Source organism: Lepisosteus platostomus, chromosome 10 (assembly GCF_059453375.1).
Source record: "Lepisosteus platostomus isolate fLepPlt1 chromosome 10, fLepPlt1.hap1, whole genome shotgun sequence".
Classification (NCBI taxonomy): domain Eukaryota; kingdom Metazoa; phylum Chordata; class Actinopteri; order Semionotiformes; family Lepisosteidae; genus Lepisosteus; species Lepisosteus platostomus.
Window position 1 is genome coordinate 11,768,219 of NC_142620.1, and position 22,743 is coordinate 11,790,961.

General features: G+C 38.3%; 1 protein-coding gene across 18 annotated transcripts in view; it reads right to left on the bottom strand.

Annotated features, from left to right (window-relative positions):
• The window catches only part of evla (Enah/Vasp-like a), an 88,980-nt gene that overhangs the window by 23,250 nt on the left and 42,987 nt on the right, over positions 1 to 22,743 (bottom strand). For 15 of the 18 annotated variants that reach the window (XM_088648178.1, XM_088648173.1, XM_088648167.1 and 12 more), the window contains 2 exons: positions 6,113 to 6,281; positions 4,686 to 4,860 (listed from right to left, as the gene is read on the bottom strand). In XM_088648178.1, the coding sequence (XP_088504304.1) occupies positions 4,686 to 4,860; positions 6,113 to 6,281 (344 nt within the window). Of the gene's footprint in view, positions 1 to 1,763; positions 1,878 to 4,685; positions 4,861 to 6,112; positions 6,282 to 13,517; positions 13,678 to 22,743 lie in introns of those variants that run through there. The other 3 variants (XM_088648166.1, XM_088648172.1, XM_088648171.1) reach the window with 3 other exon arrangements.

Consider the following 22,743-nt stretch of genomic DNA (forward strand, 5'->3'; position numbering starts at 1 on the left):
TTCAAAACAAAAGCGAAGCTACTTAAGAACAATTCACTGGCATAAGTTCTCTTCTTTAAAGAGCTTGTCTGATTACAGTTTATCCAGAGAGGACTAAGACTTTATACGATCACTGTAAGTGAGCTAAAACAAGAAGAATCTGAAGTTCTTATCGAGCCATTGATGCACTTTGATCTCCACGCGATCTCTCTCAAGAAGGAAGGCACACACCAATTTGTACCTTCCACACACTTCTTACAGGCTGTCAGTGTAACAGCCTGTTCCACAGCAATATGTGGTAAGTGCAGTGCCCTGAGAGGGATGCAACATAGACAGAGAAGAGAGTAAGAAAGAGAGGAAGGTTGGGGAGCAACTTCATCTTTATCCTAACAAGCAGAGAAGATCTGAACTGAAATCCATCCATCACCTATGCTCATCACTATCTTTGCCCACGAAGAAGCCAGCCATTCCCTCAGTGTTCATTTTACAATGAAGCTGAAATCCTCATAAATAAAGAAGGGAAACAACTTAATTGTGTATGTGTCTGAATTGTGTACGTGAATTCTCTGCGTTATTAAGTTGTTAAAAGGGCCCTGTCTTAGTTTGTACAGTGTGGTCTGTGGTTTCTTACAGTTACTGAATATAATTTAGTTCACAGAATTATCCTGTATACCAATTTTCAGAAAACAACCAGTTTGCAATACAAACTTTGAACATTTCTCTTATCTTTTTATCTGCCACAAGCAATGTCTCAATTTTGTACAGAAAAACAAGCACACTGCAATATTAGATGGATCTTCTATCCTTAATGCAGCACAGGTGTCACAGAGATGCCAGACAGATATATAATGAGACTTAAAAAGATGGAAACGTGTTTTTGTTTATGCTAAGAAAATGAATGCTTAACGGGTGCAATTATAACAGAAACTAGACACTTTCAGGGCAGTTAAGAAAAAATGTTGTTTTTAAAATATTATACATATTGATTATGTGGTGAAGTAGAATTGAGAAGTTTCAAGAACCAAATAGAAAAACTGAAAGCGGTGAAAGGTTATGTAAGTACATTTCAGCTATGTAAGTGACGAACAGTAAAATTTGGATTTGAAAATTCAAATCAAGTAAGTTGAAATGTTTTCTGGACACGAGAGGAAATCATGTCACTTCCTCACTAGGGGCAAGTAAGCTAGTGAGAAGAAGACAGTTGTCCCAGATTGGCTGACCAGTTGTAAGGAGTTGTTTCCATGGTGAATTGGTCATAAAGGAATTAGGTCTGCCAGGAAGTTTCATGATTTCATCCTGGCTGAGGCGAGGTCATTCTGCACCCTCCTGGGAGATTGGTCCTGACTGCCCCAGCATCAAGACGCATGGCAAAGGGACTTCCTCTCTTTGATTCTGCTCAAATATCTCTAGTTACATTTATAAGCATGTAAAAAAATGCAGAAAAACACCTGGTTCATGAAGCAACTTTAAAGACTGAATCTTTAGACTCCCGAGTAACAGGAGAGTTTGCACAGCAATACCTTATGCGACCTCATGCGTGTTTAGCCTTTTATGAAATGTGCTTAGAAAACAATTTGAAAAACCAAATGCTTCCCTCTCACTGCCAAAAGGCAAATCAAATTCCAACATTATGCTCTCCGGTTTGAATTAATGAGGAAAACAAAAAGACACACAAGCAGTGCTTTCACCATGCAGTAGACCAAATACAGGCTTTGTTGCTTGGTAAAAGAATTGCTGTCCTCTTATCGCATGAACATTCTTGTACATTTGTTTGCAGTACTTACTAATGATTTTGATAACAGCCGAACTGACTCTTCTGGACTGCACTGGTGGAAACTGCTGGCCAGGCATCTTGGGTTTGTGTCTTGTAAAAGCGGAATTTATTATGACACGTTTGATGAAGCTGCTCCTTCAAGCCAGAGCCTGGCAGGGGATGGCGACACGTGATCGTTGCCTGTCTTTCCAGCATTGGTGAGTGAGGAGGACTCACTGGGGTCTAGAGCTGACGCGCGCATCAGGCGAGAGAGAAGGGGAACGTGTGGCTAAGGCAGCGGGAGACACGGCTCGCGGTGTGCGGTGCCCCATGCAGCCCAACCTGCTTTAGCCATCCCCGCATTTTAAAAAAAGAAAAGGAAAAGCCCAGCCTGGAACAGCAGCCAAGGCTGCAAGACTCCATGGATATTTTAGCCTGAGGACTTGACCAATGAGAGCGGTAGAGACTGGGCCTATTGACACTGGCGCCCTCCCCCCCTCCCCGGACCAAATAAGTACCAGGGCAAGCTGCAGTGAGGGACTGAAACTGGAGAAGAGGGAGCTCTGGACGCAGACGGGCCATGTGTCACTTGTCACATTAGAGTGTAGCTGGACAGCACAGAAACCGGATCACATGGTCAGTTTGGACTGGGGATTTAACAGGTTGCTCTGGGCAGCCCCAGGTCTGTATGTACTGTAAGTGGTGTCGGCTTTCTGCACTGTGGTACTCTTTATACCTATCCATCTACAGTTTTTCATCCTCTGTAATATTCGATTCAGCGAAACAACTCATGGAAGGTGAGAGAAAACATCTTGTTTATTTTTTTTCAAGTATGACTTCATTTTGCCAGCTCCTGTGAAATTAGCTTATGGCCAAACAATTCAAAGCTGCATAGCAGGGCATGTTTTAGTAGCTGGTGGGACAAAGTGTCACATAAAGAATGCAGAATCTCTGGACAATATTTTTTGAACGCATGACAAGAGGAAAATGAGTGATGGAGAATATGAAGGTAGTGTGTGGTGATTGTGCTTTGTGATTGTGGTGAGCAGACTGGCTCTTAAACAGCAGGTTGCAGTTGCAAGTTCCAAAAACTGTTGTACTTACTCACTGCATCAATTCCGGTAGATGTTTAAAGAAAAGTTATGCACAGAACAGGAAAATGCAAATCTTCACCCTTTTAAATGAAATGGATGACTGCTCGTTTGATCTTTTCCAGATACACAGTGCTAAGATGAAAAGAGCTGAAGCAGAATTTTCATTAAAGAGCTTGATGAGAAGCAGAGGCAGATTTCCATTACAGTTCTACTACTGTCACCTAAGTAGACAGAAGCTGTTTTTGTTCCATCTCCCTTTCATAATTGTCAAGCAAAGATGGATTTGTTTAACGTTTTAACACAGTGCCCAAGGGAGTGTTCTTCAATGTCACACATTAATTAAAATTCCCAATAACAGAAACACACAGTCTGCTATTAATAAGTTATAACTGAAGATCTTTTTTCAGATCGGCTATTAAGACGTATGTGTGAGCTTAGTCAGGGAGAGCCTTACTGCAATGTGGTGTGCAGATTGATTGCTTTTCAGTTATCATCTACAGACCAATTAAACCTTTGTATATACATGTGTGGAAATGGCATCCAACAGACTGAATCAAGAAATATCTTCTCAGCACAGTGAGAAACTGTTAACTATTGTATTATTCAATAAATACCATCTTTTTAAATGTGAACATATCAATTGGTTCAATTTTTCACTTTTTGTTTCCTGATTTTTTTTATAAAACCCAGATACCTTTGTCTCAAGCTTCTTGAATTTCTGATTCTTAAATCCAACTTTTAACTTTCCTCTGAGGGAGGACAGGCCATGACTATTGAAGATAATGTCACCCGAAGAAGGCACCATAGCCGAAACGTTGTGTTTTCTTCTCTTTTCAGCATGGAATAAACCTATTACTTGTTCCTTTGCAGCCTACACATGCTGACGCAGCTACCCACCTGAACTACTGAAGATAATGTCAACCTATAGGGTCTCACTCTAAACATCACTTTTAAATAGTATTCAAACACTTCTGCTTATTTTCGATAGGGAGAGTTGTAGCTTAAAATGTTAATACACTCCAGCACTGAAAATAAAGAAGGGTGACTGTATCCAAGAATATCATAACATAATGCAATTGTTTCAAATCTGTAATATGTTCTTTTTGAAACCCTTAGCTGGACAACTTAAGATAATTATGAAAACCCATGACATTCTTTTTGAATAAGCTCTTCCATTGTTAAATAATTGTCATAAATTCCTGCTGACACACATTAGAGATTGTTTTGGGAGAATTCTGTTTAACCATTGAAGGGCATTCCCACAGGGACAAACAAACATTTAGTGACAAATGCCTTAGAAATTAGCACTATATTTAGACTAACAAAATAATTAAAAAAACGTATGTGCTATTGGCTTTTGCAATCATCTAATTATTTTAAAATTAAATTAAAGTGTTTATATAAGCAGGTCAACAATGGATGGAGAATGTGCAACAGAATGGCCTAAAAAGGAGCTGCAATAACAGTCAACCTGCCAACAGAGGGAGCCAAAGGCACCAAAAGATCTGCAAATAAGTTCACTGGGTGCCAGTTTAATAATTCATAATAGTATTGTTGACAGGGAAGAAATGCACATTCTCGCATGGGTTAAATTAGTAGAATTTTGGTATATAAGGGACTATATATAATGGCAGCAGTAGGAAATGTGTTTAAAGGATCGAAAGCAGGCTTAAACGACTGGATTAGAGGTTGATTGAGATAGTTTTGGTTGACATAGCTGAGTACCATAATGCCTGCTGGACTCTACTATAACGGTTTTGTGTACAGATGCGATCTCCCTTGCCAAGAATGGGGTTGGGTCTGTTACTGTGTTAAATGAAGAAGCAGCTGAAGAGAGAGCTACTGATTAGGGTCCTCACCTGCATCCTGTGACAGCACGTTCAGGGCGAAGAGCATGGCGTTGGAGAAGGTGGTGGCTTCCTCCTTGCTGGCGAAGTTTAGCCCATAGACCTGCCGGGCATCGCGCCACTGGTGGAAGGTGGGTGTGGCCTGGTTGTACTTCAGTCCTTTAACAATTGAATAATTTATAACGACCTGCAAGCAAAGGGCAGCTGGTAGTCAAAATCCAAGGTTTCCATGTGCATCGCAATTGGCTAGGGTACTAGGTTCACCAGAAACCTGACTTGTGTTCAGTTGCAGAAAGTCTTCCCAGAAGACTTCATACATCAAAGGCCTGGTGTAAAAAAAACTGAAGACTATGATCCTAGTTTGAAGACTATCCATAGGATTTTTATATTGCTCTACTTCATATATGTTAGAATTTTACCTTAACTATGTACTGTATTAAGGGTTGAGTTTTCCTTCCTCTATATAGGATCTCCAGTTTGTATCAGACACACTAACTTCATTTAGTTAGGCAAGCGTGGCTTCATCCTCTGTATGAGTGGCTGTGATTCCATGTGAAGAAAATTTAATTTCAATTGGTATACTGCAAGCATAGCACACTGCAGCCAGGAAGAGTTCATTATGCACTCCCTCCAAAACAAAGTCTTTACGCAGACCTTCACAAGTCCTAGTCTTTCCCCCATAAAAGGATTTAAAAAAATAATAATTTGCCCTTAATTCCCCATTCTGTGACATTTTTGGGTGTTGTGTCACAATTGGCTAGAATTTTTCCGTTGTCTTCAGGAATAATTTAAATTATTCACAAATGTATATTTCTAAATGATTACTATTTACACTTCCAACATGGGACAAGCTGCTACTAATGTCAACTACTGTAAGTCCCTAGCTGAGTCCCTAGCTCCCTTTCAACTCTCAAACCTATCTTTGTGCTCTATTGTTCCTTGAGCAGCAAAAGCATCTGAGATTCAGATTTTCCTAACAGCCTCTTTTATACCTTGAAAAGGAATCACCCACAGCTGAGCCTCAACACACAGGACTCCAGCTAATCAGTCTTCCCTTACCTGCCTGGAAATGTAGTATCGTCACTGGAACAGGACAGAGGAAAATGCAGACTTTAGCAGACAGAATTATCGTGGAATAATGCTTCCCAAAACTCTTGATTCAAAATATATTTACTTTATAACCCTGCCCTGCATTGACACAATCCAAATCTTTAGTACAGAGACAATAAACATAGTATGTTCCAAATCTGGTATTTAATTACATAATAGAATAAAGCAGCGGCAGTAGGTACAATAATTGAAGAGCTAAACTCATTTTGAGGTGAAAAGAATTTGGAGGTCCAGAGGCTGAATACTCCTGCCCTAGTGCTGTTTGTAATAGGAGTGCCCCGTTGTACCCATGCTCATAAAATGGTGCTCAGCTGCAGTGCTTCTCTCACCTGCTGGTCCTGCAGTTTCACGCCCACCACGCGGAAAGTGTTGTTGGCAGTATTGTGGTAGATGTTGATTCGGCTGAATCCCTGCTGGCCCGGCTTAATTGGCACCCATTTCTTGCTGGTATCATCGTAGACCATCACGGAGGCCCTGGCCTGGCAGATACTCTGTTCACTGCAGGGGCAGATACAACACACCAATAAAATCCTTTGAAAATAAAATGATATAATACCATTTCTTCTAAAGATGACATGAAGTTAGCCTTATTCATAGTTTCATTCTATATTTATAATGAATGCAGATACATTTAGGTAGTTGCACATTCACAAAGGTTGGAGATGTGCCTAATACAAAGTAAATAAAGGAGAATTCTTTACACACAAAGGAAATACTCCATATTTGGAACATGCACCTTTCAAGTACATATGTAATAGGCCACTTTTAAATTGTTAATTTGATGTATAAAAGTACATGAATGATTAACTGAAGGCTTAAGGATTTTAAATACATCTAGGCTGAAATATATGATGGAATTAAATTTCAAATTAATTTTAGAAAAAGGACATTAATCTGGTCATACATAACGACTCTGTGTAGCCTTTACTCTTTCTCTGGCAAAGCACCATTGACCTTAGTGTGATCTCCATTGGTACCCAGCAGTCCTGCATCACAGTACAAGCAGCCCCCTTTCTGTGTCCCCTTTAATCAGCTCCTGTTCCCTTTGTCACATACAATCACGGAGTAATTACAATAATAATCCGAGCAGCTGCCCCCTCCACTTGACAAGAAACGCGTGCTAATTCGAAGAGGGCTCTGTCATTGCTGCTTTGTCTGGGGCATCTGCATCCTGCTCCTAACAGCGCACGGCAATTAAAAACTGGCAGCGCACAGAAACTGCACATTACAGAACTACAACAACAACAAAGAAATGTCGTGGGTTCTGATAAACGAGGGAGGGAATCTAATTTTAGTCTCTCAGGAAAAGCTTTTAGAAGTTTCAATGTTTGGATTTAAATATTGCCATGGCTGTGGAAGTCTCCCCCCCCTCCTTGCAGCACAGTGCTCTCTGCTTTTGTCCTGTGGAGCTTCACGCACGTGGCCAAGTCAATCGCACTGTTGCTATGGGATGTGTCAAAAGTCAGACTCCTCATGCTTACAACTAAGCCTGGGTCTCAAAAGTCGTCGCTAGGCATTTTGACTCTTCTGCGCAATCCCACTTGCGAAACACAAGTGAGAAGGCCAAGGCATTTATTGACCTGCAGGAGGCCAAGAGGCAACAAATCCCGGGAAATGTATGAATTTACATTTTATTGTCCTAGTAGTCAAACAAGAAGACATAATAGCTCTTTAATCTGTAGATTTCAGAGGCCTGACGTTTCTAATAATTGTTAGGCATCCAACAGCCACAGCTGGCTCATGTGGGAAAGCTGGATCATGTGCCGGACAAGTGTGAAAAGCTGCCAGAACCCACTACTGTAAATGCTTTCTCTTCAGAAAGAGGATGTAAACAAGCGCTCTGTTGTGAAACTGTATATAATATTGCTGCAAACCACTGTTTTTGTAGCCTGGACATTTGAAACACCTGGGGTGGGGGGTGGGGGTTTTATTACCCACCCTGGTGATTTTAATTACAAAAAAAATTAACAAGGTCTCATGCTGTATGACCAATGGGCTACTAATAGCCGAAAAGACGGGCAGTACTGTAAAGGAGGAAGTTTGAAAATACCAAGAGGCAGACAGATGGGTAAAAGAAGAAAGCCAGCTGCGATTAGAGAATTGATTCATTTTGAAAGTAGTAATAATTATTTCTTAATTTATTGCATTTACATAGAGTCTTTCACTCCAAAGGATCATAAAGCTCTTTACAAAAACTAGGGGACACTTCATCTACTACTGAAGTCCAACACCCACCTAGGCAATATAGATTGATATAGGTATATAGGTGGAGACATGAGAAACTGCTTCACTAGTTGAATTCAGGGGGAACTACGCAGTGGGTAAGCCACACTATGCAGGCCAAGAGCGGAACTTAGCCTTCACCTCAGGGTTAATACCCCTAACCTTTTGAAAAGTGCCACGAGATATTGGATGATCAAGAAGTTAGCATGTCTATTCTGAAGGGATGACACATCCTACAGTACAGTGTCCCCTATTACTCTGCTGGGGCATTAATTTAAAAAATCCCCTGTCACCATGCTGGGGCATTGATTTTAAAAGCGGTGCCACCTACTGGACAATATGCAGCAGCACACATTGAATGACGACATAACGAAGACAACAAGGACAGATAAGTCATTTAATTCATTTACTGACAATTATTCTAACTTTGATAACCCAATACTGAGAAAGTCTCTTTGCAAAGATTTGAACAAGACATAACGCTTATGCCTTCAGAGTCAATATAAATAAAATTACTTCTGACTTAGAAATGCAACACTTCCCTTAAACACATAATCAGTTTTACTTTAAATTACATGACACAGATCACACATAATTGTCAACATATATTGGTAAGATGGTAAAACATATTACTGAGATAAAAATAAGTGACACAAACTTCTACAAGTACTTTGTATAAGTACTGAATTATGTAGACAGAGAAAATCAGTGGAATCAGTGGGGTCTGCATGCTTAGACAACATAATTCATACTCCAAAAAAATAGCCGCTAAAGAGAGACTAGTGACTTTAGACTATTGTCTAAAGCTGTAAGAAAGATGTAAGTTTAGGTAGGATTGTGCTGTGCTAATATTTTGCAAGGCTGTTTTAGTGAACAACAATGAGAAAGTAATAATTCTCAGACTGAAAAAAAAACAGTGTAGAAATCTTTGCTCAGCAATAGTAAAGGCAGTTGGGTGAGAAGATCGATATTCCAGATTATTATAACCCCTGTGGTAGCCTTCTGCTTAGTGCAATTAAGTACTCTATACACATAATATGTATGGAATATATATGGGTTATTCATTACATTAAGTAGTGCTATATGAATGTAATACAAATTACAGTGAAAGAACAATATTAAAATAAAATGTGAAAATTACATAGTTAACTTGATATAAAAGTTACATCCATCCTATTCTTAAAGTCTTGGTTATTTTTCTATAAAAATGCAGCTCTCCCCATAGTTCCAATGTACTTCACTGCAGGCCCTTCAGACTCAATGATTATTGATCTGATGGCGAATCTACTGAATTAAATAATTACACAGCGACGGTAACAAAGTTTGCTGTGCATTGGAAATCCCTTGATTCTGTTGATAAACCACAGCAGTTAAACTCCTTGTTACAGTAGATAGTACATACTGTATCTGTTGGGTTGCTGGTCAGCTGCTAAGACACCTTACGTTAGGGGCGGAGCGGTGGCTCTGTGGCTAAGGATCTGCGCCTGTGACTGGAAGGTTGCCGGTTTAAATCCCGCGGCTGGCAGAGGAATCCTACTCTGTTGGGCTCCTGAGCAAGGCCCTAACTGCTCCAGGGACGCCATACAATGGCAGACCCTGCACTCTGACCCCAAGCTTCTCTTCCTGTCTGTGTCTCCATGGAGAAAAGCTAGGGTATGCAAAAAGACAAATTCCTAATGCAAGACATTGTATAGGGCTAATAAAGAAACATTAAATGTAAAAAACATTAATTAAATGTAACAATACATACAAGTTTCTGGCACACAGCAATCTTATATATAATGACAACAGTTTTCTGCAATGGATGCTTATGGTATCATAATTCTGAAGAATGTTTTTCATCCTATACAGCTAAGGGCTTCTTACAACCCTGCTGTGACCTATAAATCGAGGTCTCTTGTCTGAACCACCACAACCTGTACAAATTCGTTGACGTTTCAGCTTGTTGCTTGAGCCGTCTGCAGCACCAAGTGTTATAAAAAGGGGGCTGTCAGCTTCCCTAATGCTGTTTTATGCTGGCGTGATTATGCTTCATGTGGTTAAGTGTCTGAAAACTCTTTTCTCAGAATGCCTTTTGCTGAATGCAGGGCTTGACGTTTCGAACTCTGAAAACCACAAGCACAAACATTTCAAAGGTGACATTAAGCTGGGTGCAGTATTTTAGCTAATTTCCATTCCATGTCCGTTAGTAAAATGAAGCAACATGTCGGAGTCCTGCTTAAAACCACACAGCTCAAATCAATAAATCATCTCTGAGCTCCTGGTCTTAGGTCTGGACTGGATGTACTGATTCTACAAGAAGTTCTGCTCTAGTCCTTTCTCAGTGGTGAGGGCATTTGAGGATTACATTGACCCATGTATTGTCCATACATTGGGAAGAAGAACTATGGATCTATTCACCATAGTTCTCTAGAATGCAATACTTATTGAATTCTAGCTTATCATATAGAGAAATCTGTGGAGTAAAAAGAAATACACAGTAAAAACTCTGATGACACGTTTTTATCAGTTTCTCTGATGTAAAGGTAATGGATGAACAAGTCTTAACCAGGACAATTGCATCACTTGCTATAAAGCTTTTTAGTACTGAATTAAATTATTTCAAAGTCTGCCAGTCCATATCACAAAAAAACAGGCAGTGTCTAATATTCACACAGATACAAACCTGACAAAATACAGCTAACACATTTGTCAGTCATGGTAATTGAACGAAAGCGTACCGTGAGAAACAGCTATCTTGATTTGACAGACTAACTTAATGAGTAGCAAATTCAAGTGGTAACACATTTTTTTCCTTGGGCACAAAAAAAATCTTAATTTATGTTTTATTTGTATAAGAACATTTTTTACATTGTCTAATGTGACGCCTACAGGACCCCACCACTTCTGCCAAATTAAAATCTGTGCCGTTGTGTAGAGTAGCACTAATGAATCTGGCCTTTTGACTGGAAGGTTGCAGGTTCAAGTCCAGGGTGGGACACCTCTGCTGTCCAGTAAATGCTTTTGCAGATTACTGTGCAAGAGAATGTGTTCTAAATAAATAAGAGATGTACTCAGGCAGAGGCAGTCTCACCTGTGTACACTCCTTGTAACAGATTTCCTCAGGGTAGCAGATGCTGAGCTCTTTGACAGGAATACAGAGTGAGTTAGAAATGGTGCACAGCCACCTGGGTAGCTTTGTGATTGGCATCTATGTGTGAAATACTATTAAGTTGTCTTTGAGATGAGACAATATTTTCCCCCTTGAGGGTAACAATGTTTCAGATCTTGCAATGGTGTTTGACATTTTCTAATGGCGCTGCTCGGATGAGGTCTGCCACAGTCATGTTTACTCAAGTACTTCCAGTTCTGATACTTGTTAATGTCCAGAACATTAAAAACACAGGCTTTTGTTAAGAACTCTTTGATGAAGCAAATATGACTATATTACAGGTTGGTATGGACAGATACCAGCCGTTGATGAAATAAGTGACTGGTGCTATTAGTCTCACCAGCTGTGTACGCAGAAAAAAAATGTTAGACTTTCTCAATAAAAACAGAAACAAAAATTCCAGTTTGGTAATTAAAAACTCAGAGCAGAAGGAAAACCAAAGTGATCCCAAGCCTAGGCCAAGAATGACAATTATTTCTCTTTTCATTAAAAATCATATAGTATACTGTATGTAGGAGATACACACATTAAAAAACCTTTAGCAAGAAAAAGGTCAGAGTTCTTTGTAAAGCCCCTGTACTGGATCTACGAGGAAAGGATCTAAGAAGAAAGTTTTCAGTAAAAATCTAACATTTGCTGCACTGCATTGAAAAATTCCTATTTTCAGATGGCAAATACCTTTTTAGCTAGCCACCTTATCCATTTCTTTCTGATTTTTACTAGTTTCTTGCTTTTCAAACAACTACAATCATTGTTTAAAAACATCAAGCAACTGTGAAACACAAAAGAGTAATGAATATTGGATTAATAAAGATCTAGTATTACAACTAAATGTACCAAACGTATTCTTGTTGACCATTGCTCTTTACTCACAGCTCTCGTTTCTCTTGGCTCTCTGAATCCTGGCTGTTGGTCTAAGTCATCCCTAATTTTCAAACACCAAGACATGATCTATCTCTGAACCCTACGTTTCGTCTCCCAAAGAAAATGGACACAGCTCAGTTCCAGCAGTAATTCACACATCAGTAAAAGTCCTCAAGCACATTGCGGGATAATAGGAATGCAGCTAATCCAAACAGTTTTTTACTTAATAATTTTAATATTTTTTTAATTAAATAATTTTAATTAATAATTAATAATTCCTACTGTTTACCTAATTTATGTACTGTAAATGTGCCAATACATTTGGTTAAAATCACATCAGCCACGTCACTAGTTTTACCCATGCACAAAAACACAGTGCCAATTGTTATTACATGAGCCTCTCCCATCTATGTCCTTCAAGATGCATCAACTGGTGACCCTGTGTTTCTGCATTGCCTGGCCACAGCAGACACCTGATCTCAGTCAAACTACTGCATGTGGTGAGTATGGCATGCTTTCGCCAATAACATTCTCACATCACACCCCATAATGGTTTATATATTTTCTAAAAAACCCCTAAAACATTGTTTTTCTACCTGTCCATAGCTCAGTCTGTAATCTATAATACCATAGATCAGATAGCTATAATCTGCCCACAAGCTGTATTATCTGGGACTGTTAATTTTGTTGGGAAAAAATAATAACACATTTTAGTATATAACCAGAAGACAGGTATTCAGAGCTCTAAGCTATAGTGATAAGTTTTTAGGAAGGGCTTTGGTTTACTCCCAGAGCGTCTTGTGGGTCTTCTGCATGCTTGATTAACTTGAGCTGCTATACTTGTTAAAATAACTCCACCACAGACCTGTTAGAGACTTTGCAAACAGAACATTGCCACACTGCTACTTTTGCATCAGATGAATTTAGATAAAAATAAACCAAAAGTGAAGCACTGATATTGCCATTGTAGAGCCATGCTAACAGATAGTTTTTAATTAATAAAAACATTTAATCATAACTGTCGAAGCAATAAGCTTACTAACAGATAGTGCGAATGTTAAACTAGGCATCTAGGTGCTGCTGCAAATAATATCTGATGTCTTGGAGTCAAATATCCCATTTCATTACATCAAATGATTTGGGACTGAAAACTGAACAAAATTCAGTAAAGCAGAATACCAGAGACTATTTCTGGCATTGAGATTAATTGATATATTTAACTGAACTTTTCAAAACTGCTCAGCATGTCAGTTCAACTACAGTTGCAAAAATCTTCAAACATTTACTTTTTCAGCAAAATGAAAAAATATATTTCAACACTGTCACCTTCCTACCAAAAGCACAAAAAAAACAACAAACAAGAACAGTACTCTCACATGAATTAGATACTTGTAAATGAGGTTTGTCAGTTTCATGTCTAATTTATGAACAGGAATTAAGGAGTTAACAGGCTACTGTGTGACTGTGTGAAGTTTTTGTAAAGCATTTTAACTCACCCAGAAGATGCCATAACTCTTGTTCTGGAGAACAATGTTGTTTCTTACAAAGGGTATATATTAACAGCTGAATGAAACAGAGGTATCAGGATGGACAGGTCTTTGTGTCTTAATACATCTTGATAAAAGCACAACAATCACTTGTACTTAACAGGAAGTTCAAGGGAGAACAGGAAGCTGCTTTGGTTTAACTTGAAACTACTGGTTAAAAAAGGCTAAATCTTTCTATGGTTTTTGCACAGGCTGCAGTTTAACCAAGTGCCTATGCAGAAAAAAAAGGTTGCATTATTTAAAAAAAAGTCATTCTGCATGATAAGATACAGATTTGTCACCAGAAGCTGTATTATCTTATGGTTTCTCAATAAATAAAATGCAACACTAAAATAAAAAAAAATGACTTCTGGAGTGTAGTACTTAGTAGTCTGAGAGAAAAACACTATGTACACTACAAAAAATACTATTTTTAAACTATATCTGTTGCGCTATTCCCCACTGTCAGGACCAACCATGCCCTCTTAGGGAGCTAACTGTAATAGCAGTTTCAAATAATTTTAGCAGATGATGCGTCTGCTTGAGTGATCTGACAGAGTGTTTGCCATGCTCTGATCTGCCTTTCACTTCCCTAGGGCGGTTGGAAAAAGGGTGTGTATTGGTTATGGGACACTGTCGATTTCACTTCTTCTATCTCAGTTCACATCTTTAAGTGCTGGAAGTGTCATTAATGAGTCTACGGTGTTAACAAAAGATCCCCCCCCCTCATTCTTCTCCAGCACTTACGAGAACCACAACATCTGCTGTTAGCACTACTACAATACAGTTACAACAACTGATAACATTAGCACTATTACTTCTGACTTTCAAACCTATTTCTAAAACTACTGAAACCATAAATGTAAAAGTCCAAAAGTGGGAGCATCACAGGACTCTCTAACCACAAGATTAAAGGTCACATAGTTTATCATCATGTGGGACCCTGAGCTCATCTTGGTATAAGTCATTTGATATTAAGAACATGTATGAGCCTGTAAATAGGCATCTATAAATATCCTGATTCTGAATACAGTCTATGAGATAAACTTCTTCGGCAGCTATAGAATAGAACAAATTGGAAAACTATTTGAATTTCGGACACCTAGCTATGTTTTCTTGCCTGACTCTCCCCTCTTGTATTGATTACATTAGCATCAGCACAATGTCAAGAAAGATACGCTAGTTGTTGTGTATAACAGACTGATCCAAGAAAGGGTCCATTGATGATGTGGGTGGGGCTGCCTGGTTGCTTCAGAACTCCTCTTGCACTGATGGACCTCATCTGCTGCCCTTTCTTAAGGGTCATCCTGACATGACAACATTCCAGCAGGACAGCACACTTCCTCATGCTGCTTGTGTTAACACTGGCTTTCTTGAGATATGGGAAATATGACCATTCTGCCATGGAAGCCCTACTAATCAAATCTGAGCTCCATTGAAGGTTTGTGGTCCTGTTCAGGGCTGATCATGAAAAACACTTCATGTGCTGTACACACATATATACTAGGTTGCATATCATATAAATAAAACATTTAAGCTGGACCAAACTTGTGGTAACAATAATTCCCATAAGGAACCACATAAAAATCCAATGTGTAAATCAAAATTATGAATTAATTTAATTTGAAGAAGTGTGAAAACAGTTTACTGACCAAAATAGTAAATATGACTGCAACCCAGAATACAGAAGACTATGTATTAGTTTGGAAGTTTATTTCATCACTGATTGCTTTGCACTGCTTTTCAAATAGAACACCACTCTAATCAACTGTTGTATAATCCTTGAAGTCAGCCAAATCTGTAACATGCTCATATTCTGATAAACCCTACCAGCAGGACTCAGCACAGCAGACTGTCCGAACATCTGAAACTGGGAAACCAACATGAAAGTTTATTTAGAAATATTTGCAGCACAGAAAAGTGTGATGGCCATGAATGTTCTATATGCTCCAATATATGAATAATATTTCCTATTATTCTGCTGTACACAGTATACTGGAGTAAGGCAAAGTGAAGGTTTTTCATCACAGAATGAAGTTCTGCAGTTTATAGCTATCAGAATGCCTGAAAAACAGCACTTTCTCATCACTGGGTTTTAATTAAATTATTAATAACAATTCAGTACTTGCAGCAACTTTTGCAGCACACTATTGCTTTTGTAACAAAAAATCATACTTAAACTCTGAGTGAATGTAGTCTGTGGGTCAGGTTCATACTAAATTGGATGCAATTGTGTACATCAAAACCACAGCCTGCTTCAAATTATAAAACAGCCTTTGAAAGATGTACCTGTAAATACTGTTTTATAATTTATAAAGAAAGACAATAAAATTTGAAATCAGCAACACTTTATGCTCAAAGACATTTACAGATTTTTTAGATGCTGGAAGACACCAGCACATAAGAATGGTTGAGTCAGTTCTATTTTTTTACAGTATCATTGTCAATATCCGATTCATACTACACCAGTTTCTTAACCTTGATGACAATCCAGTTATGAAAAGTCTCATTTAATCATTATTAAAAAAAAACATTATCTGCAGAGTGGAACAACAGGGAATTCTTGCATGCAAAAAGGTCAAATGGGAGGCTTTGTGGAAGAGATTAATGGTGTTGAGGTTCCCAGGGTTCCTCAAGAAACAAACCCGGTTCTAAAACTCTTCCTTCTAAAAAGAATAGTGGGGCTTTGCTGTGCTGTGTGCATTCTGCAGCTCAAATGACACAGAGGCCACAATGTCTCCAGGCACATTATGCAGGAGGACAGTCCTTTGTTTAGGCAGTTTATTAGGTAAGAGAAACAGACTGCACCAGTTTGCATAGTAAAACAGCTGAGTTGTTGCATGAAAGTGAGAGTGGGATGTGAAACGGAAGCTTTCTCACTAATGAGATAAACAAAAGGTGGCCCCATCTGCCTGCTCATGGTGCAGCAGAGCACTAAAATTAAGAACACGCCTCCCAGCTGAACAGGAGAGGCAGTGCCAACATATATAGTCAAAAACCTTCTTTTGGAAAAAAGAGAAATGATTGCTTTTCTATTTATAATTGAAAGAAAAATGATTACAGTATCACATATATAGTCGTTTCCATTAAGGGCCACAGGCTTCTTCGAGCTTTTTTGCATTGATACAAACCGGCCCGAGGTCTCAATAGTATCAGCCACTTCACCTTGTTAGACGGAGCCAAGGAAACAGGATGTTGACTGAGGAGGAGCTGACTGCAAAGCTGCAGCATGATTTATTGCTAGAGGTGGCCTTATAAATCCTTTCTGTGATAAAGGGCCAGTGCACACCCTCACAACATGACCTCTACTGAGGTCTATTATAACCTTTCCTCTTATTTACTCAGTGTCATTATACTCTAACAAGTTATCCTCTTTGTATTTTGATGTGATTATGGTAAACAAGTTAATGTACGGTATGTATTAGTTGTTGTCTTATCTGTTGTGGATCCACAGTCTTGTCCTTATCTGTTTGTTCCACTATGTTGTGTCAGGGTTACAGGGTCTGTCTTACCCCAATATTAAATAAAGGCTTGCATGTCCATTAATTGTAGCCAGGAGCACAGTTTAAATAATTTAGCCTGGTACTCATGGTATAGAAAGTAATTTCTGGTTGAAAGTTTCATAGTGAGGCCTGTTTATTATATATTGTCTGTGACAAGTCTTGAAACTGCTATTGGGGACTTTCCGTGAAACACTGCAAGAATGTTTTATTAGATTTTTGCTGAATGTTATTTTTCTTTTTTTGTGTAAATAATTTTCAACACAAAGCACATTTTGGTAAACACCTTTATGCACAATCTTTTTGGCGGTGTTGTTCATGATTCCTGTGACCACCCCTAGATCTACTTTCAGGTGATATTTTCCTTCTCATTCATTTAGAAGCCAGTATATCACCCTGCAACTCACAATTAGCAACCCTCTGAAGCTAAGCAGGTGTGAGCCTGGCCAGTACCTGGATGAGACATCTCTTGGCAAAGATAAGGTTGTTGGATGAGGTATTATAGGGGCCAGTGGGGGGCATTCCCCGATTGCTTCGTTATAGTGACAGGACACTATACTGTAAAAAGGCATCGTCCTTTGGATGAGGTGTAAAACTGAGGTCCTGACTCTCTGTGGTCATTAAAAGTCCCAGGGTGTGTCTCGAAATGAGCAGGGCTGTTATCCCAGCATACTGGCCAAATTTCCCATTGGCCTTCACCAATCACGGCCTGCTAATAATCCCCTTCTATGAACTGGTTTCATCAATCTGTTCTCCTCCCCACTGATAGCTGGTGTGTGCTGATGCACTATGGCTGCCATCGCATCATCCAGGTGGGTGCTGCACATTGCTGGTGGTGGGGGGGATGCCACATTATCTGTAAAGCGCTTTGAGTGAAGTGTGCTATATAAGTGTAAGGATTATTATTAATAAAACTGATTATGAAATATGTGCTACTTACTCTTCCCGCAGCCTCGTAATGTAGCATGGAACTGGCTTACAGTATATGCCTGCTTTAGTTTTCTTGTATGTCAGAGAAAAAAGTGAATTTCCAGAACCATCACTTCATTTTTTTAAAAGAAATGTTTCAGTATGTCATTACATTTGCTGTTCTGCAGAGCTCAGATTGCAACCTCTGGTTCTCACCTGTACACTCATTTCATCTCCATATTTGCGCATCTAAACGCAATTTTGAATACACAGACAAGGTTCAATAGATAAGGATCTCCATCCCCACCCCACCCCCAGCTCCCAAAACTGAAAATTAGTCAAGCTTGTGGAAAGCAAAAAAGGTTGTGCTTCCTCTTCCCAAATGACGCACTATTTTTATTTAAAACAGTGATGAGGACTGGAGTCTAAGACCCTTCCTGTGTTTCGACTCATTATGCCATGTACATACAGTATCATCACAAGCTATTTTTACACAGCTGCAGACGAAGTAGAAAGCAAAGTTATTTCTTGGAGTACAAAAACACATAATGGTTTGAGATAATGGAAAAGATAAATCAAATTGCATGACAGAAATTTCTTTTTTTTTATAAGTGTAGCATTGTCACAGCTATAGAGATTTTTTTCCAATAAAATATAGCTCATTAAAGGGAATAAAAAATAAATTATATGCAGTAGTTGCAATATTCTGAAAATATTTCAGTATAACTTTAAAGCACAGTTAAAACAGTTAAAACTCAAAGTTAATTCTAGAAATATGGTACTTTTGTGTATTTTTCATTCTTCAAGAAAGATCTTCACAGTGCAGACCTGGAGCACTAGTGTTCTAAAACCTAGAGTTTGATCAACATATTTTTTGACAGTACAACCATATATACTGTTATCCTTTTAATTAAGTATTGTGGAGTTCTAACAGAAGTTTGGGAGGAATGAAGATTAAGTTGAGTTGATGCAACCCACAACTAATCCTGATGTAATTTCTCAGACTCCCATATATACCACTTGTCACCTCCTCTTCTTCACTCGTTGTGCATCCCACCTCCCATCTCCACCTTTGTAGCCACCCCTGGGTCACCTTTCACCGAGCAAGGGGTCTTAGCCTCCCCTTAATGTCCTATAGCAAGGAGATTGACCCTCTAGAAACTCAATAAATGATTCTACTTTCACACACTCCTACCCTCATGCCTCATGCATTTGATTTAAAACAAAAGCTTTTCAACCATTTGAAAAGACAAATTGCTGATTCATAGACAGCAAAGGGGATCTGAATTTACTGAAATAAAAGCTTGCAATACAGGCTGGCTTCCTGGAAAGATCAATAGTCATGCCCAAGGGTGGAGCACGATTCTAGATGTTTATTTCAAACCCTTTAGTCAAGTGCAGTTTTGTTGAAGAACGCAGGGCTTTGCTCTTCATCTCCAATTTGAAATGAAACAGATCCAGTCAGCCTAGATTACATGCTAGACTGGGTCCATTAAAAAACAAGAGCAATCTAGAAATTAGTGTTATTAATTATACAGTTTTAAACACCTTGAAATGTCTTAAATATATAAAAAATCATCTGCTGGATCGTGCTCTGTGTCTGTTGCACATTTGGTGCACATTATAGTAACCCATTCTACATCCTGTGTTTTTTGAGAGACCCATTTCATTTTAGAATAGAACTGTAAAATGGTTAATTAAAAAAATACATTAAATGCGTAAATAAATGGAAAAATGAATTAATTGTTCTGCCTAAGGAAAAGATTTACCAATGTGCATCACATTTACTTATGTAAAAAAGACCATTGCAATATGTGGCTTGAAATATAGATTTAACACTTCTTATTTTTTATATTATTGGTGAATCTGACCAGAATTTTGTGGACATAGCTGCTTTCTGTGGGCCAGTTCCATAACAGACTCTTGTCAACAAGATGCTGGAGTAAAATCCTATTTTTGCTCAATAATTTTCATCTGTTTGCTTTAGCCAGCAATTAATAATTTATTTTTTCAAGCCAAGTGCTTGCTGTGCAACACATCACTATGCATAAAATACACATACAGTATATAAACCAGTGTTAAAAGCTTATTCTTCAAACAGTTCATCTTGTATAGACTTCTATGATAAAGTGACTACTCAATGTTCAATTTTGTAAAATGACAATGGGGTAAAAACCTTACCGACTTTCACTAATTCAGCAAATTTCAATCATTTCTGTTTTACATGATTCCTGTCTTTGGGTTCACCTGCTTAGCAATGTGAACATTTACATAAACATGTATTATAATGAGAAGCTTTAAACAAACCATCAAGTAGACTACTTCATCAGATTTAAACATAATTATATAATAATTATAATAATAATTCCCAAGTGAGAATTGGGTGATGGGTAGTTATAAGCAGAGCTCACTGGCATCAGTAATACACACAAGCAGATACTCTAGTGTCCTTTAATAAAAATAGATAAAAGTAGAGATCAATCCTACCCTGAGCATTAGAAAAAGAGTGAGCACTCTGAGCTTATACTCGAAAAAGACTCTTTTATTTCTGTTTTTTTTATTTGTATCTGTTCCTTTGCAGGGTGCACACTAACCTGTAAACTCTCCAGTTGAACCTGAATTTCTAAAGATGGCAATGCAGGTCTGACAGACTTAGTGTGCTAATTAGACCACTAGTGATCTTGAATTTTTTCAGGCATAAAGCAAGCATTTATGTTGCCAGAAGGCTACCTGTCAATGCTTCTAAAGATCACAGAGCACACAGCCTGGCAAACTGTGCCTCCTAGTATTGTACTGTCTATGTCTTTCATGTATAATTCAGCAACCCTGATATCAATGTTAATGCAAACTGTTCATCCTTTGAACACAAACATGGTCAAACAGGAACGTTCCTTAAGTAAGTTTGATAAAGCTCAATTTGGTGTTCTAATCTGGTTCATGCCAGGGTCAGTTTTGGGTCAGTTTCCACCAGCGTGTGTGAACCCATATATTACTAACGCCAAAATGAATCTGGTAAGCCCTATCGGAGGGGCTATCGGAAAAAAAGGTTGTTACTATTTTGTTAAGGATGATAAAGGGCAGGCTAAATATGGCATTTGCTCAGTTGAAAACAGAAAAAATAACTGTTTTCTCTAACCAGAGTTGGCGGAACCATACCATCAAATGGATTAAAGAAAATTAGCAAAAAGAATCATACCACTTTAATCATAACAACACCTTGCCTGGAACAAAACAGAATGTTAATATCAGTTGAAACCTAGTACTAACTTTGCTGAAATACAAAAGCCAAGAATTTCCATAACTGATAAGGGAAAACGGAGAGGCACTCATGCTTGACCTTACTACACAACATCTCAAATCACATTTTGTGTCCACCTGTTATGAATATTTAATTAACTGGGCAGAGGTATAATGAGGACAATTTTTCACTGCTGATATGGAACCTAACCCCTTCCGCTGTCCTTGCAAAACATCACAGAGACCGACTCAGGGCCACGCAGTTGGTCTTTTGTTTCGAGCCTGATTGTATTGAACTGCAGGTTCACTGGAACATACTGGAACTGTTTGCCTTTCTCTGTGCTTTAATAGAGGGTACAATGAATGCCATACTCTTAGCCAACCTGAATTAATGTACTTGTGTTCAGGGGGATACAAATGCAAACTACGTGATTGTGCATTTGAAACCTAGAACATCAGGCATTTCTTTATGGGGAGGGTCAGGGAAATATGGAACAAACTATCTAGCCAAATTGTAGAAGCCAGTACCCTTGTTTCTTTCAAGAAATGAATGAATGAGATCCTTGGAACAATTAGATACTAACTACCAAAAAGATCAGATGGGCAGAATGACTTCCTCTTGTTCATAGCCTTTTTATGTTCTAACCAGTCAGGGTTTTATTTGTACGTCTTTATTGGAGATGTTTTGGAGTGTACTGGACAGCCAATGTGTTTTTTTTTGTTTAATATGTGACTTTAACTCATCATATACAGTATACTTAGATTCGCATTGGTTTCTGAATACATTAATTTTTTAAAAACATGAAAACCAAGGATGTCTTTCTAAATATTTATCCCTCAGGTACCATGTGTAATCCATGGAAATGACATCAAAGGGAAATAATTAAGTATTCACCCACATAACTGCTATCGCTGTGAGTAATTGAAACTTAAAAAATGACTCTAAATGAGTTGCCAATACAAATCAATGTGTTCCAAAACACCAAATAATCATTATAGTCTCAGCTGTATTATTGCTAATATTTTCTGAAAAAGGTAATGTGCTTTGATAAATCAGCATGTCATCCATCTGTACACTGCATTAATAAAGTAATGGCAAGGATGCATAAACATATTGGGTAGGTTGGAATAAAAAACACGATCCTATTTGCCCTGATGAAGACCTAGAAACATAGTCTAGAGATCCATGAAAAAAAAACACATTACTTTGAGGAATCCACTGGTGTGATAAAAGTCTGGGTGTCTCTAAGACTTCTTAGATCTTAACTCCAGATGTTAGTCCAAGTATTATTTCGATGGATATTATTTTACAAAAGTGTAGTTGTTTATTTCACATATTTATACCCACTGTTGTAATGTGAGAACAGTTGCCAACATTCATCTGTGATCTCCAGCACTGTAAACAATATTACTCAGTTGATAAAAAATGCATTCCAGAAAAACTGCTCCCTGTTTGCCAATAAACAGATTCATTTACTTTTTAAAATGCCTGGTATTTAATTGGTATCATATATTGTAGATTGCTCGTTTTACTCCTGCCTCTGCTCTGT